General features: G+C 38.0%; 2 protein-coding genes, 1 non-coding gene and 1 pseudogene across 4 annotated transcripts; 2 read left to right on the top strand and 2 right to left on the bottom strand.

Annotated features, from left to right (window-relative positions):
• Positions 1-477: 477 nt before the first annotated feature.
• On the bottom strand, positions 478-2,330 carry LOC148847697 (serpin-ZXA-like; annotated as a pseudogene). Its single transcript, XR_016101055.1, has 3 exons — positions 2,232-2,330; positions 1,457-1,603; positions 478-1,300 (listed from the first exon to the last, which is right to left on the bottom strand). The product of XR_016101055.1 is annotated as a serpin-ZXA-like (transcript).
• Positions 2,331-6,245: 3,915 nt separating this feature from the next.
• On the bottom strand, positions 6,246-7,672 carry LOC148847696 (serpin-ZX-like). The gene is made up of 2 exons (XM_088952046.1): positions 7,185-7,672; positions 6,246-7,059 (listed from the first exon to the last, which is right to left on the bottom strand). Exons 1-2 carry the CDS (start codon positions 7,578-7,580, stop codon positions 6,262-6,264), a joined length of 1,194 nt encoding a protein of 397 aa, XP_088808172.1. The 5' UTR covers positions 7,581-7,672; the 3' UTR covers positions 6,246-6,261.
• Positions 7,673-10,415: 2,743 nt separating this feature from the next.
• LOC148847695 (la-related protein 6C-like) lies at positions 10,416-15,301 on the top strand. The gene is made up of 10 exons (XM_088950465.1): positions 10,416-10,962; positions 12,524-12,605; positions 12,725-12,819; positions 12,949-13,020; positions 13,108-13,187; positions 13,286-13,364; positions 13,494-13,541; positions 13,631-13,699; positions 14,495-14,632; positions 14,710-15,301. Exons 1-10 carry the CDS (start codon positions 10,660-10,662, stop codon positions 14,974-14,976), a joined length of 1,233 nt encoding a protein of 410 aa, XP_088806591.1. The 5' UTR covers positions 10,416-10,659; the 3' UTR covers positions 14,977-15,301.
• A 74-nt stretch (positions 15,302-15,375) lies between these two features.
• TRNAI-AAU (transfer RNA isoleucine (anticodon AAU)) lies at positions 15,376-15,449 on the top strand. Its single transcript has one exon. It is a non-coding gene; the product is annotated as a tRNA-Ile (tRNA).

The following is a 15,449-nucleotide window of genomic DNA, read 5'->3' as shown; positions in this document are numbered from 1 at the left end:
ACTGAATTGCTAAGCTTGAACTTGATTTGCTTTGTCCATATGATCACTTACACCTCTATTTTATCATTAAAAAGTTGACACTTAGGTCTCTTTCATTTTTTGGTAAATTATTTATTTGAGTAAATGCATTTATCTGAATAAATGTTTATCCTGATAAATGCATTTGTCATGTAAATAAGACAATGATTATTTTTATCCATTCATGTACTACTGACTACTTTACTAAGGTTAAAAAGTTATTTATCACGTGGGAAATGGGTGTATACCAAGACAATAAATTTTCCTGATATGCGCGTAAATTTAGAAAAAAGAACATCAATTTCTTGGTGAACGCAAGTTTGGATCTGCGTCATTGGGAACATGTCTGACGATGACATCATCAGCGGGAATGTGCTGTTCAACGTTGTGGGGCGAAGATGCGAGCTTGATCAATGCAACCAAAATCCTATTGGTACAGAAATTGGAATTTTCAAGTTCTATATTTCAAAAGATTCTTTCATTTCATTTCAATTGAATTTTGTTTTTCAACTCTTTCTTCACTCACACCGTCACCCGTTAAGAACTCTTAATCATCATTACAACAGTAAAAATACAAGAAATTATTAATTGCCAACAACAGAGGGATTGATGACATGCCCCATGAACAGCACCGCTCCACTCAGATCATCTCTCACCACAAACATGAATGGATGATCTGCTACGAAATCTATGGGGAAGGAAAGGCATTGTTGCTGAATTAGAATAGCTGTGCCAGCAGCAGCGTCAGTTCCTGCTTCATCAATTTCGACGAAACATTTATGATAAGCTCCTGAAACGAAAAGATTACCACCTTCCAGTTGACCTGTTAGCATCTGAGTCAGTTCTGCTTCGTTCTTGTCAAAAGACAGCACTAGTCCTAGTTCCTTGAGGACTTTTGAAGCTTCAAAGCCGAATGAGATCTTGAACTTTGGGATCCGGAAGTCTTTTACTTGGATTTGTCTGACAGGGAGATGGCGATCAATACATGGAAAAGCATCTGCTATTATCGTCTCCTTGCTTGTAAGGAAGTCTGAGTACTTTGAAGCCATTGTATGAACAAGCAAATTGATCAGACTCGCTAGTCATGAAGGGAACTTGGGTCGTGCTTCCATCAAGCAGATAGAATTCAGAGACCTCAGTTTTCGATTTATCAAAGTGCTTTTTTCCATTCTCCTTTGAAATAGAGTGTATTTGCAAGCACAATTCTTGTATCTCTAACAATAGAGTTAGCCCATTTGTTTCCTCTTCTACCCATACTCACATTCTCCGTCACCTCAAGGGGCTACAAGAAAATAATAAAAAAGTTAATGCGCTGAAACTTGAAATGATGGATCAGCAGATGATGCTTCTTCAGTTTTTGTTCAAAGGTTAAGAAGAAAGGATTAAAATTTCTAAAAGAAAACTGAAATAGAGAGAGAAAGAGAGAGTACAACCTCACCTTATTCACGAAATCGACGGCCTCAGCTTCTGCTTTATATACCGAATTAACAACAGATTTTTCAACCCAAACGCAGTTGATGAAAGAGAAATGGGGGCCTCCACTGGTGAGAGGTCCTTTGACGGAATCGATGAGTTGACGGCCAACCTGTTGGAGATGATCGATGTTCTGGGACTTGAGGAATGATAATATCTGTGCCAATGTTCGACCGCTGGATCCGAAACCTACAAGGCTCAAACCGAGGTGGATGGAAAAGGGAGAGAAGACAAAATTGGAGTTGTTGGCCTCGTCTAAGGTGGAGCACTTGGCGAATTTCAGACATGAATCGGTTTATACATTCATCGGTCGCCTGACCTCCACTTGGAACCTCGACTGGTAAGAGTTCCTGAAGCTAGAAAGGCTGAACACTGAGGACATGGAATAACAATGAAGGGCCCTTCCGATTTACCAAGAGAAAGCGCGTAGTGGTGGTGGTGGTGGTACTGTCGTAGGACTTCATAACTTGATCTGGATCGATCCCTACGGTGCCTTACCCGATGACCAAGATTCTTGCACCTTAACCACTCAATAATTCAAATAGAAAAACGCAAGAAATCACAATAAATTATGAGAAAAATTAGAAAAATATACCTACTTTCGTAATATTTTTGTAGTCTTGAGAAATCGTTACCAAACTTTGATTATTGACATTTGCTTTTTGTATTTTTTTGTATATCTCACAATTTGGGAGAGTTCGAATATGCTGACTCCCCCAAAGACATCCCACGCACAATACCCCACAGCACATCCCGACCTTCGACCTTCTATTAGGAACATCCCGCGATGACCACCTCCTCCATCTGAGCTTGGTGAGAAATCCGGCGCCGACGACCATTTCGGCAGACACACCGGAGGTACTCTCCATCCCTCTCATCTCGTCTCTTCCCTCACATGTTCGATCTGTTTTGTTGAGTTTATTTATTATTATTTTTTCAATACAAAAACACAGAAGGGAAGTGCTCAATCGATAGAGTTGTCGTTGAGATCAAAGCGGGCGACATTGGCGACGCGGAACTGAGTTGGTCGAGTGTCCCGTTGAGACTGGAACTAGGGAGTTTTATCTCGGTGACGCTTCTGGCTTTGTTGCAGATGATGCCGTCTCGATTGCAGAAGCATTTGATATTGGTGAGGGAACAAGGGTTGAGAGCATCAGAGAAAGCTAAACTGTTCTTCCACCTGACCAGAGCTTGGGCTTCGGTTCTTGTTGATGTAGAGGGCTTCAATGGGAGGGAGAAGAGAAACAGAAGAAGCAGAGGAAGGAAAAGATGAGGCCTTTGAGTCTGCCACATGTCTGGTGTCTTTAGTTTACCATTTGCTCTTGTTTTCACTTTGTAGCCTTCTCTGCTGTTTCGATTTGTTTGCTTCTTTCTCTAAGGCTGTATGTACAAGAGAAGAGAAGAGAGAGGGATGGACGGAAGTATTCAAAATATGAAAGAAGGGATGGCGACCAGTGGAGAGTAACGGGGAACAGAGAGGACGGGTTGGCCGTTGGCGTGGACTGAGAGATTATGACCGGGAATGGGAAACATTTTCGTTTTTGGGTGAAATTTGGAGCTAACGGTCGTTTCGTTAGCTCCTCACGGGCTGGGGGGAGAGGACATGCCGCATGCGGCGGAATTCATTGTGAGGGACATTTTTGGGGCGCCAAGCGTTTGGGTGCAAATTTGAACTTAAGGCTGTATTTAGTTGCGGTTGGGGTGGAAATAAATTTGAATTGATGCAAAATTATAGTAGTGCAAATGATTTGAGTGCAAATTTTGATTTATTTTTGTTTTAAAATTTGCCTTATTTTGCTTGATTGTAGTACAAATGAAGTAAAATAAGAAGTGAAATAAAATGAAATTTAATCAGAATTTGTGTTCTTTTGGGTTGCACTCCCATGCATTTATACTAGTACAAATAAGATTGCAGTGCAACCAAATGCAGCTTAATTTGGGAATGGGGTTTGTTATTTTAGAGGCTTTTGGGGAGAAGGCTTCTTTTGAGAGACAGAAGCCTCTATGACAACAAGCCCCATTTCCAAATTAAGTTCGAATATGTTCCCCACGGCTTGGCACCCCAAAAATGTCCGAAACAATGAAAATCCACCGCATGTCCTCCCACATGCTATCTCCCCTCAGCCCGCGTGGAGCTAACAAAATGACCGTTACCTCCAAATTTCAGCTAAAAACAAAAACATTTCCCATTCCCGCTCATAAGACTTTTTTCTTATGTTTTTTTTTCCCATTTCTGCCCTTTAGGCTCAGTTTGAAAGGAGTATAAATACAAATATGTAGAATCCCAAACCTTGTATTTTGTATGTATTTGCACTACACATTTGTATTTGTACTCCTTCCAAACCGAACCTTATGAATTTGCAATGTATCCATCAATATGAGTATATGACATCGGTATGGTAGTGTATCAGTCAATACACCACTGATATGCTTTTGATACTCACTTGATATGCTATCTATATGGGGCAATACCCCATTTCTTACCATTCTCCATATCTGTTTTTCTAAAATATGATACAATATGCCTTGTATCGAGGGTATGATGTCAAAATTTTAAACATTGCCTATTGTGGCTACTATAGGTTCCTAAAAGGTAAAATACTTAAACTACCTCTTAGTATTAGCAAATGAATTAACACTTGCCCTATTGTTTAAAAAAATACTTAAAATACCCTTAAGGTTTTTTGACAATTGACAATAGTTAGCATCTGTTGATAGAAAGATTCAAAAGTCTATTTTACCCTTCATTATTCAAAATTTCAAAATTAAGACATTTGAATCTATATAAAAAGAAAACCCTGTGAACAAGTTCACTGAGAGAATGGAATCACCAACATTGATGGAGGTATGATGAAGTGGGATGAAAACCCAACTCTCATCTCTCAAAGATAAAAATGTGAAGAGCATGAACCATCACTGTTACATGAATGATTACTTTGTTCTGTATTAGAACAAAAACAAGACAATCTACTTCAAATTTCAAATCCTCCCTTCTAATGTGAGAGAATCACAACTAGAGAGAACAAGAGGAAAGATGCTAATTCATAACTTCCCTACTGAACCATCTCAACATTCCCATTTTTTGTTACACTGATTTTCTCTACATGTCTTTTCTTGACTGCCAAATGCTCTACTGCGTACAGCATGGTTCCCTTTCTATAGACCAAAAAATTTAACCCAATTCATGGTTATTAATTATATCCATCTGGATCATTAATTTCCAGATGCTTTTCTTGGGAAATTTCAAGTCATCATTCAATTTGGTTCTTGACCTATAAAGTTATTATAGGTGGACTGACCGACTCTAATCTCCCTCTATAAATGGAGAAGGTCCCAACTCTCCCAGTCTTTTGAATCCAGCACGAACCATTAGACAGATTATCAGTGGAGAAGGTCCCAACTCTCCCAGTCTTTTGAATCCAGCACGAACCATTAGACAGATTATCAATGGAGAAGGTCCCAACTCTATCAATCTAAAACTTTATATATTTAATTCTTTTTCAATGTAAAATTTCCCTCTCTTGTCTATCAAGGTAAATAGTAAAATCTTCCTCTCATCTCTCTTTGCTTCTCACCGGAGAGCTGAAGATGAAAAACCTGGTGAACATAATTCCAGTTTCCATGGTATAAAAGTGTAGCCTTTATAGAAAGCAGTTGAGGCTAGGTGTTTCAGTTGTGCTTGCTTGTCCTTAGCCTTGAGGCATAAGACTGTCAATGAACTTCGAAGGTCTAAAACCTTAAGTGACATTACTACATTGGATGAAGACTGTGTCTAATGATAATAGGGTGTAATCAAGCTGAGTTGAGTATTGGGTTATATGAGCTCGACTTGTCTCAAAACTTTGGAGCTCTAAACTTGACCTTGAGGCGATACAGATACTCAACATAATAGAGTACTAATTAGACTAGATTAGCTCGAGTAGGCTTGCAGCCCACTCCATTTGGATATTATGGTGATGTTTGGCACTATTGTCGATTTCTCAGAAATCACTGCCACGCCGGAGCCACATCAGTGATTCAGGAATCAGTGATGAATCTGTTGTTTGGTTGGCTGTTTTCAACAAATTTTGACAAATCAGTCCAAAATCGATTACAGAAATCGGGCTAGTATGAGGAATTGCCACACTTCCAATATAACGATTCCCCTTTACTTTTTTCATGGATGATGACATGGCACCTAATGTGGATGGAGAATGAATACAAAAGAAATCACTGTTGATAAACACATCCAAACAAAAAATATTTTCAATTTTTTCAGAAATTGGCTTGGAACCAAACAAACAAACAATATTGCCAAATTCTAGAAAATCAACAAATTTTGAGAAATCGACAATGCATGGTACAAAAAACACCACCTAAGAAGCTGAATTCGATTGTTAACAAATTGAGTTCGAGCATTAAGCGAGCCAGGCTCGAGATGGCCATTGAGTAGTCTCCTCTCGCTTACACCCCTACGCCTGATCACCATCAAAAGTTGAAGACATGAGAAACATCTCCATACTTGTATGTTTTGATTAATGGGGAGATGTTTTCAATGCACAGCTGCAATTGCTGTGAGGCGCGCGACTGGCGAGGTGGGTGTGAGGAGGAAATCGGGATTCATATAGACCCAAATTCTGAACTCTCAAGTACAGAAATTGGAATTTTCAAGAAGAAGATTCTTTTAATACATTTCTAATTAAAGATTTTTCAACTCTTGCTTTTCCCACCTGCTGTTAAGAATTAGTATCTCTTAATCATAAATGCAACAGTGGAGATAATAAGAAAATATTAATTACCGAATGCAGAGGGATTAATGAGATGCCCCATGAACAGCATCACTCCACTCAGATCATCTCTCACCATAAACATGAATGAATGATCTGCTACAAAATCTATGGGGGTGGGAAGGTAAAATGGCTGAACTACAGTAGCAGTACTAGCAGCAGTAGCCTCGGCTCCTGCTTCATCAATTTCGATGAAACATTTATGGTAAGATCCTGAAACGTAAAGGTTACGACCATCCGACGACGGGCTTATTAGCATGTCAGTTAGCTCTGCTTCGTTCTCATCAAAAGGCAACGGTAATTCTAATCCCTTAAGGATCCTTGAAGCTTCAAAGCCAAATGAGATCTTGAACTTGGGGATCCAGAAATCTCTTACTTGGATTTGTTTAACAGGGAGATGGCGATCCATAAATCCTGGATCGGAAGCCACCTTCTCGATCAAATTACGAAGTCCATCTCTCTGATCGGGAAGGAAGATATACATAGAAAAGCATGTGCGGTAATCGTCTCCTTGCTTGTAAGGAAGTCTGAGTACTTTGAAGCCATCGCAGGAGCAAGCAAATTGATCAGACTCGCTAGTCATGAAGGGAACCTGGACCTTGCTTCCATCAAGCAGATAGAATTCAGACACCTTAGTTTTCGATTTATCAAAGCGCTCTTTCCATTCTCCTTTGAAATAGAGTGCATTTGCTAGCAAAAGTCTTGTATCTCTACCAATGGAGTCGTGAGGGAGGACATTCTTGATTAGCCCATTTGTTTCCTTTTCCACCCGTGTATTCACATCCACTGTCACCTCCAGGGGCTTCACGTTGTGGTGGAAGGCAAAGTGATCAGTATGATTCTTCAAGCTGAAATGGGTTCTGCATCGGAGAGAGAGAGAGAGAGAGAGAGAGAGAGAGAGAGAGAGAGAGAGAGAGTCAAGCTCACCTTATTCAAGAAATCGACGGTCTCGGCTTCTGCTTTATATACTATATTAACAATATCTTTGAATGTAGGTTTTAGATTAACAGATTTTTCAATCCAAACGCCGTTGACGAAATAGAGGCTGGGGCCTCCATTGACGAGAGGTCCTTTGACGGAATCGACGAGTTGGCGGCCAACCTGTTGGAGATGATCGATGTTCTGGGACTTGAGGAATGATAACATCTGTGACAATGTTCGACCACTGGATCCGCAACCCACAAGGCTCAAACCGAGGTAGATGGAAAAGGGAGAGAAGACAAAATTGGAGTTGCTATTGGCCTCCTTTAACCCGGCGTACTTAGCGAGTTGCAGACACGAATCGGTCTGCATACTCATCGGTAGCCTGAATTCCATCTGCATTTTGGAAGTTAGGATTAGGATAGAAGGCTCAACTGAACTCTGAATTAATTGGTGAAGACGAATAACGAATATGAAAGAAGAGCCCTTCCGATTTTCCAACAGAAATAAATATAAATCTCACAGCGCGTACGTCGTACTGTCGTTGTAGTAGCCTGATGGAGAAGGGAATTCTCAACCTTTAATTGGATGAAATTTTTTTTTTTTTTTTCCGACGTAAAATGTTGGGGCCACAGAAATGCATCTAAGGGCTGATTTCTCTTCTTCATAACTTCATTTGGATCCATCCCTACAGAGCCATGAACTTTGACTAAGCTTCTTTCTTGCAACCGGTTTTCGGGTCGGGTGTGGTTCTTAAGTTTCGAATAACCAGATTCAACTATTTTGATGTTTCCAGGTAGCAGCAATAACAGAAAACTATATAAAAATTCCATTCGAAGAATTTGAACAACAGTGGGCTCGGGTCATTTCAAAGTTTATAACTATTCTCAACCCAACCCGAGCCGATTTTTACCCGCTAATCCTAAATAAATTATAAGCTTTAACACCAAGTCCCCGTTAAGTTATTTATCAGGGTAAGTAGTGCACCGGGTAAATGTTTTTCTGAAAGAAGTGCATTTATCCATTTTTTTTTATTTTTTTTAAGTAAACAATATAATAATTATTTTAGTCATAAAAAATTTATTATTAAAAGGGGTATTTTTGTCACATCTAAGTATTAACAACTTTTCTAGGATGGGTAAATAAAATAAAATTTCCACCTGTGAGATAGGTATCACTTATCTAGGTAAGTGATGCTTAAGAAAATAAACTTTCCTTAGTTTCTACATAAATCAGACAAAAAAGAATATGATTTTTTTTGCCATTAGGATTCACAATTCCATTAACCAACTTTCTCCCCTCTCAAAATCCAAAAACCGAACGCCCCTAATTGATACAATCAGAGGGGCTGGATCCCCACATTCTACTCAATTTGGCGATCATTTGTTATGGAAAATACCTTGATTATCTTGATCCATATATAGTCTCTTTCATTATCCTCCAATATGCTTTCCCCGTAATTAGAGCTTACAAAGTACAAAGTACAAATATGTATATAAATACATATAAAATAATAAAAATATATTAGCCTCAATTTGGAAGGAGTACAAATACAAATTTATAGAGTGTAAAATCTTATATTTTGTATTATTTTCTATTTATATACGGTAGATATTTGTATTTATAATCTTTATAAACTGAGCCTAAATTTAAAATTGTTTATGGATATACTAATAGATGCATATAGTTTCATAAATACAAATATAAATATTATGTCAAATTTGGGTTGGGTCAATTGCCCGGGCCTCAACCCTAACCCAATTTAGAAGTCAAGTTAGATTCATATTTTTTTCAACCTAAACCCTAATTTGAATTTCAACTTTCCCAACTCAATTCAAGTTAATTCGATCTCAGTTGCAACCTTAGTTTTTATTTTTATTTATTTTTATCTTATATCTCTACTGCAATTAGCCAAAGAACTTACCAAGCCGCCATATCAATTTGTAGTTACACCCTTGAATTCAAATCTGATTCATTTAAGCGTGGTTCAAATATGTATTTAACCACTAAATCAAATATGCAAATATGAAAATTTTATGATACATATAATATTATTTTATAGTATTAAAATTATACATACATACATGTATATATATATATATATATATAGTTTTATAAATTTATGATAATTTTATATAAATCTATTAAAATTTCAACCAAATCAATTTGGAATTTATATTTTATACCGTTTTGCCATTGAAATCCTTACCCACCCATGGAAGAAACTGGATTTACTCCTCATACCAACCTCACAGCACATTGCAGCCGTACATTGATAACATCACCCTATGAATGACAACATACAAGTATGATCATGGACGATGTTCACATGAATGCATGGCTGAAAGTGCTATGCAAGGTTGGTGTGAGGAGCAAATCTGGTTTCCCATCACATTGGTTCCCCATAGAATGTGCATCCACAATACATTTTCCCATGACAAATACGAGAGATGTTTCCAATACACAGTGAGATATGTTTTGTGGGAGACAATTGGGACTCCCATGGAGAGTGTTTGCCATCTGATAATTTTTAGCACCGTTACTCTATTTCCTAGTAGTTTTATGTAGGAGATGGGGGATTCAGTCCTCACGAAATGGTGTTCACCATATTCACAGCCACTAGCATATGTGCATTAGGAATATTTAGATCCCCATAAACAAAACCCGTTTAGTTCACCCCTATAAATCTTAGCTCCACGCTAGAGGTGGAATGAATTCTAACCGGGGATTTGATGTCAAGACTAAGAGGTACCTGTAATTTCAGATTTGTGAGGAGGAATACAGCCTACTTATCCCTAAATAAAAATATACAGAGAACGGAAATATTCTCAGTACAGTACATGGTGGCTGTAAGGACGGTTGAGCAAGGTAGATTTTCTGAAACTTAATCCGAGTTCTTCATCATGTAGCAAAGCCATGTTTCTCCATCTCTATTATTGATTTTTGGGATGACTTCTATTAGTTTTAGGTGGTTATTCATGGTGGATGCTCTGGGTTGAAATGCTGAAGTTCCAATTTCGGGTTCGGAGGGACCCGTACACGTTACACCTATTATTATCTGACGAGTGATCACCATTCTCTAACTTCGCCCGAAAAAAAGCTGGACCAGATGAGAAAGAAGGAAATCGTATTTTTGGGTAATAAAAAAATGGATTGAAGTTTTTTTTTTTAAATGACTAAAATGTCCCGAGCAAAACCCAACCTTACAAATCCGGTCAAACCCAATCCACCAGCTTCGGTCGTGTGTAATGAAAATGAGTCGATAGGTTCTTCCTTTAGATGGAACAAGGATGCCCGCATTTGGGCGGGGAATGTGGATTCAATATCGAAGGTAGTTACAACAACGCCAGGAGAAGACAAACGAACGACACTCCCACCACCCACTCACAGAGAGACAAGGAGAGAAATTGTAAGAAGCAGAAATTATAAGCAAATATTCCAAGGAAGCTAGCAAGGAGGAGCGGCCAGCCAGAGAAACATAATGGCACACGCACAGCAACGGAGAGAGCCCGAAGAGTCCACAGAAGAAAAGGTGAATGATACGCCTGTTTCTTTCAAATTCAATGCCCAGGCACCTGAATTCGTCCCAAGATCACAGACCCAGATGCCCATTACCGGTTATTTCTACCCCTTCTTTCCCTTTCTCGGTGGGAGCAGCGGCTCCGATTGGTTTTACATTGCAGAGCAAGAACCGGTCCAATATGTTGCCAATTCGAATGTCACGGTGCCCAACTCTTCGAAGAATTTCCTCAGTGATGATCTCCGGCAGAAGATCATTAAACAGGTCCGTTCTCTAGTCTTTCTGGTTATGATCGTCGTTCTTAGATTGATATATATCGTTATCTGTGTGATTATTTGATTTGGTTTTTAGTTTCTTATTTCGATTTCGTTACATAACTTGCAGATATTTTTGTTTTGCCAATAATTTAAGATTTTTGAATTGGGTTTGATTAGATTATCCTTTCTTGTTTACATGGGACGAATTACTACCAATAAGAAAGGACATGGAAAGGAAAGCAAATGGATCACAGGCCTGAACTTGATTGGAGATTTCACGAAACCATTGTTAGGGAAATTATTATTACTTATTATTACTTTTATTTTACTCGGTGATCAAATTGTGTGGTGTAGATGGGTGCTTCTTAATCTTCTGCAAGATCTTTTAAAACGTTTTCAGAGGTTTATTGTTTTAGAGTGCATTTAGAGGCGACATGGTTTGATATAATTTCATTTTAATCTGGATTTGTATTTGAGCACGTAGGTTCTTCATATGAAGGAACCATTACTGTACATTAATAGAAATTAGAAATGGCTTAGTTGAATGAAATCCTAAAATGACTACTCTATTTTTTATATCATTTATTTTTCTTTTTCTTTTTCTTTTTTCTATTTTTAACTAATCTCATAAAATGAAACAATTCCATCCATCTCTTGAAATGTTTCCTTTATTTATGGGAAGCTTTCTTGCATGTGGCTGTGATCTTAATCTTGTCAAAATTGAAAAGAAGTCTAATATCATAGTATTCATGCATAAACTAAAAATTAAAATTTTCTTGTTCCATGACGTCTGATCTAATAGGCATCTAAAACACCAACCTTTTTTATTTTTCGGTTTGATACTATGTGGGTGCATGTAAAATTAAGGAAAATGAATAGCATCTTGAAAATTGTTGTTTCATGGTTTTCGGTTGCACGTAAAATGGCTGTGGAAAACGAATTATGGGAAAATAAGATTCCTTTTAATTTTCCTTAAGTCATTTTACAAATAGGACATTGGTCCTCTCAACTCATATTCAGGCTTGTTGAAAATTAGGAATATGACCGATTTCTTTTTTATTTTTTTATCATATATCATTTTCCAAGAGAATCATTTCATATTATCTTCATATTATGTGCAACCAAGCACAACCATTATGTTATTAAGATCAAGGCTTCAACTTTGCAGTTTCTTCTCGAATACATGAAGGACCAGAGTTTTTAATCTTGTCATGAACCTCTTGATATTGAGATTCCAAATTGTGGTTGCCTTGCTTCATTATCTCCACTCTTTGCAACAACAGAAGTGTGTATCTGAGTTAGATTATTTCATGCAAGTATACCATTTCATGATGGATTTTTTTAGGTTGTTAGAGAGAAAAAATGATGGGCTTTTAGGTTTCAGTTTTCTATTTTGGTATCATGATTTCAACCAATCATATGTTCTAGTTCCTTAGCGTTGGGTTTCCATGTTGGTAACAGAGCTTTTTCTATTATGTCTTCATCTTCTTGTTCCTTGTTTGGACTCCACATTTGAACTTTGGATGCACTTCATGTATCTGCTAAAAGATGGCTTGGAAGTGTAACAGGTAGAGTACCAATTCAGCGACATGAGTTTGATTGCAAGTGATATGCTGGCGAAACATACAAATAAAGATCCTGAAGGCTATGGTAAGGAGTTAATCATTTAATGAGATAAAAGGTCTGATCTCTTTTAGAAAAATCATTAGGAATGGTTTTATGGGGTTTTAAACTAAACAACTTTTCTTTAATAAATTGTATTGTAACAGTTCCAATATCCATTATTGCATCTTCAAAGAAAATAAAGTCTCTTGTCAGTAACAATCATTTGCTCGTCCAAGCACTCCGAGGCTCTTCAAAGCTTGTAAGGTTTTCTCAAAATTTTTCTGTTACTTGGACCAATAAAGTAATAGGTGTTAGTTTATTCTAGTATCTCTATGACTTTTGTTTCCTTTTCTGTTTTTTTCTTCTCCCTATTTCTCATGTTTTGAAGGTTGTGAGCGATGATGGAAAGAGGATTAGACGGAAGCACCTTTTCACAGAGAGAGAAAAAGAGGAATTGCAGGTTATTTAATGGAAGACAACTCCTGCATTTCATACCCATGCACCAATTCTTTGTGTGACCCAGAGCATTTTTCTTCTAAAATTGCAGTGTCGAACAGTCGCTGTTGAGAATTTACCTGAAGATTACTCTCACCAAAACCTTGAAAAGATATTTGGTGTGGTTGGAAGGTTGGATATCCCCCGATCACAGAATTCCTTTTAGCATTCTACGTACTTACCAAGGAATCCTCAATGCATATTAACAAGCCAACCTATGTGATTAACAGTGTGAAGACAATTCGAGTATGCCATCCCCAAGAATCAAATACTTCTCGTTCTAAAGGCGATGTGTTAATCAGTAACAAAGTATGTACCTTAACACCACAAGATCCAATTTGCATCTGAATTTAGGCATGCGACTACTGAACAAAGGTTTTTTTTTTTTTTTTTGACTGATCAATTATCTTGTTCACCGTCTTTTTTCTCTCTTGAAAGCTGCATGCACTTGTGGAGTATGAGACTGTCGACCAGGCTGAGAAAGCAGTAAGTTTTCTCACACAGCATAGAAAAGTGACCTGTTGTGCTTGTTTCTTCATGTTATAACAGATTTGAGGGCTTCTCATCTTCATCAGGTTGAAAAGCTGAACGATGAGAGGAACTGGAGAAAAGGCCTTCGTGTAAGACTGCTACATAGACGCACGGTATGCCTACTTAATTTCCAAAACGATCTTGCTTGCTTGTATTCATCAATATTCCATTTGATGCAGATTTTTTTTTTTCAATAAATGGTGAAATTGTTTGATGGTAGATGATCATCATCTAAGCCTTGTCCCACCCATATGCAGTCAGCATTTCTTACTACATGAATACGGTTTCGCCATTCTGTTATATTCATTACCATATCCGCCTTCAAATTATGGACGCGGAAATCGATTCTTACTACTTCTACCCAAGTCCTATTTGGTCTGCCCCTAAGTCGTCTACTCCTACATTCACTTCATTGATACTGTTGCAGATGGTCTTCTGTGCACATGGCCAAATAATTTCAGTCAACTTTCTCTCATTTTATCATCTATTAGACCTATTCCTAGGTTCCTTTGAATAAATTATTTCTGACCTTATCCTTTCTAGTTTTACAACGCATATGCCACACTCATTATTTGTACATTCTTGTTTCTTAATTACCCAACACTCTGTTCTATACAAATTATAAAATAGCTGTCTTTATAATTATTTATATAATTATTCTTTCAACCGAAATGATATTCACCTATCATATAAGACTCTAGATGCACCCTTTTTGATGACAAATAAATTGGTTTAGATTTAGGCTCAGTTTAGAAAGAGTACAAATACAAAATGTACAGTGTAAAGACATACAGAATGATACAAATGCAGTGTAAGAGTAATAAACAAAAGTTGCACTTTATTTAATATTTATTGATTGTAAACTTCTCAAATTTTATTTTATTTTTTTCCAATCTTGAAATGCCCAGCCAAGATCTATTATAAAAAGTAGGAAGCCGGACTACGACCATTCTGATAGGAACTCAGAAGAGGATGAAGCACCACCGTCTGAATCACTTGAAGACTCCTCTCAGCCTAATAGCATAGAACATCCCATGGAAAGCAATGTAAGTGGACGTATTAGTTAATAAAGCGACAGGCGACAGTACTTATACACTAGTATGATATATACTTTGTTTGATAGGCTGAAGATAGCTCCAGTGGATCAAAGAAAGGGTGGGCAAGGGGCCGTGGGAAGTCCCGTGGGCGCTGTCAAAGTCACAACGGGCGTGGTCTGCTTGCACCTTCCCCACAATCAACTAGCTCCGTCCTGTCTGAAGCAACAACGACCAAACAAACTCCCAGGGGGCCAAGAATGCCTGATGGGACCCGAGGTTTCACCATGGGCCGTGGGAAACCATTGAGCTTGCCGTCTCATACGACGTCTCAGGCCACTCTACCTCTCGACTGATGAGTTCTGCTGTCTGTTGCTGCTCTTTAAAGTTTAAACTATATCTGTGTTCCCTGGTGAATGCGCATTAGGCGTCATCGAGCGGTTATTTAGCCAGTAATATTACGTGGGCCAGGTTTATCGTCCATTGGGTTGGTAGCAATAATTGAAGGCATTGTTACATTGCAATCAGCATATCCAAAGGAAAAAAAAAAAAAAATTCATGGTTGGCTTCTTGAATCTTTGGTGCAGTCTTCTATTTCTGTACACCTTCATAGGTCTGCTTAGTTTTTTCTGTATGTATAAACGGAGTTGAATAATGAGATTTAACGTGTGGGATTTTCTCGCCGCTGTGTAATTATTGTTTAATAATAATAATAATAACTATAAAAGAATTTTAAACGTAGGAAAGTATCGTCTGGCCTATTAGCTCAGCTGGTTAGAGCGTCGTGCTAATAACGCGAAGGTCGCAGGTTCGAGACCTGCATTGGCCA

The sequence above is a fragment of the Nelumbo lutea genome, chromosome 6 (assembly GCF_056320005.1).
Source record: "Nelumbo lutea isolate HS-2025 chromosome 6, American lotus-T2T, whole genome shotgun sequence".
NCBI lineage: Eukaryota > Viridiplantae > Streptophyta > Magnoliopsida > Proteales > Nelumbonaceae > Nelumbo > Nelumbo lutea.
This window is presented reverse-complemented; position numbering and strand designations above follow the sequence as displayed.

Coding starts and splice junctions, on each gene's coding strand:
- LOC148847696 (XM_088952046.1), bottom strand. CDS start 7,580: ATGCAGATGGAATTCAGGCTACCGATGAGTATGCAGACCGATTCGTGT. Junction 7,060..7,184: donor CCGTCGATTTCTTGAATAAG/GTGAGCTTGACT, acceptor CACAACGTGAAG/CCCCTGGAGGTGACAGTGGA.
- LOC148847695 (XM_088950465.1), top strand. CDS start 10,660: ATGGCACACGCACAGCAACGGAGAGAGCCCGAAGAGTCCACAGAAGAA. Junction 10,963..12,523: donor GGCAGAAGATCATTAAACAG/GTCCGTTCTCTA, acceptor GAAGTGTAACAG/GTAGAGTACCAATTCAGCGA. Junction 13,542..13,630: donor TCGACCAGGCTGAGAAAGCA/GTAAGTTTTCTC, acceptor CATCTTCATCAG/GTTGAAAAGCTGAACGATGA.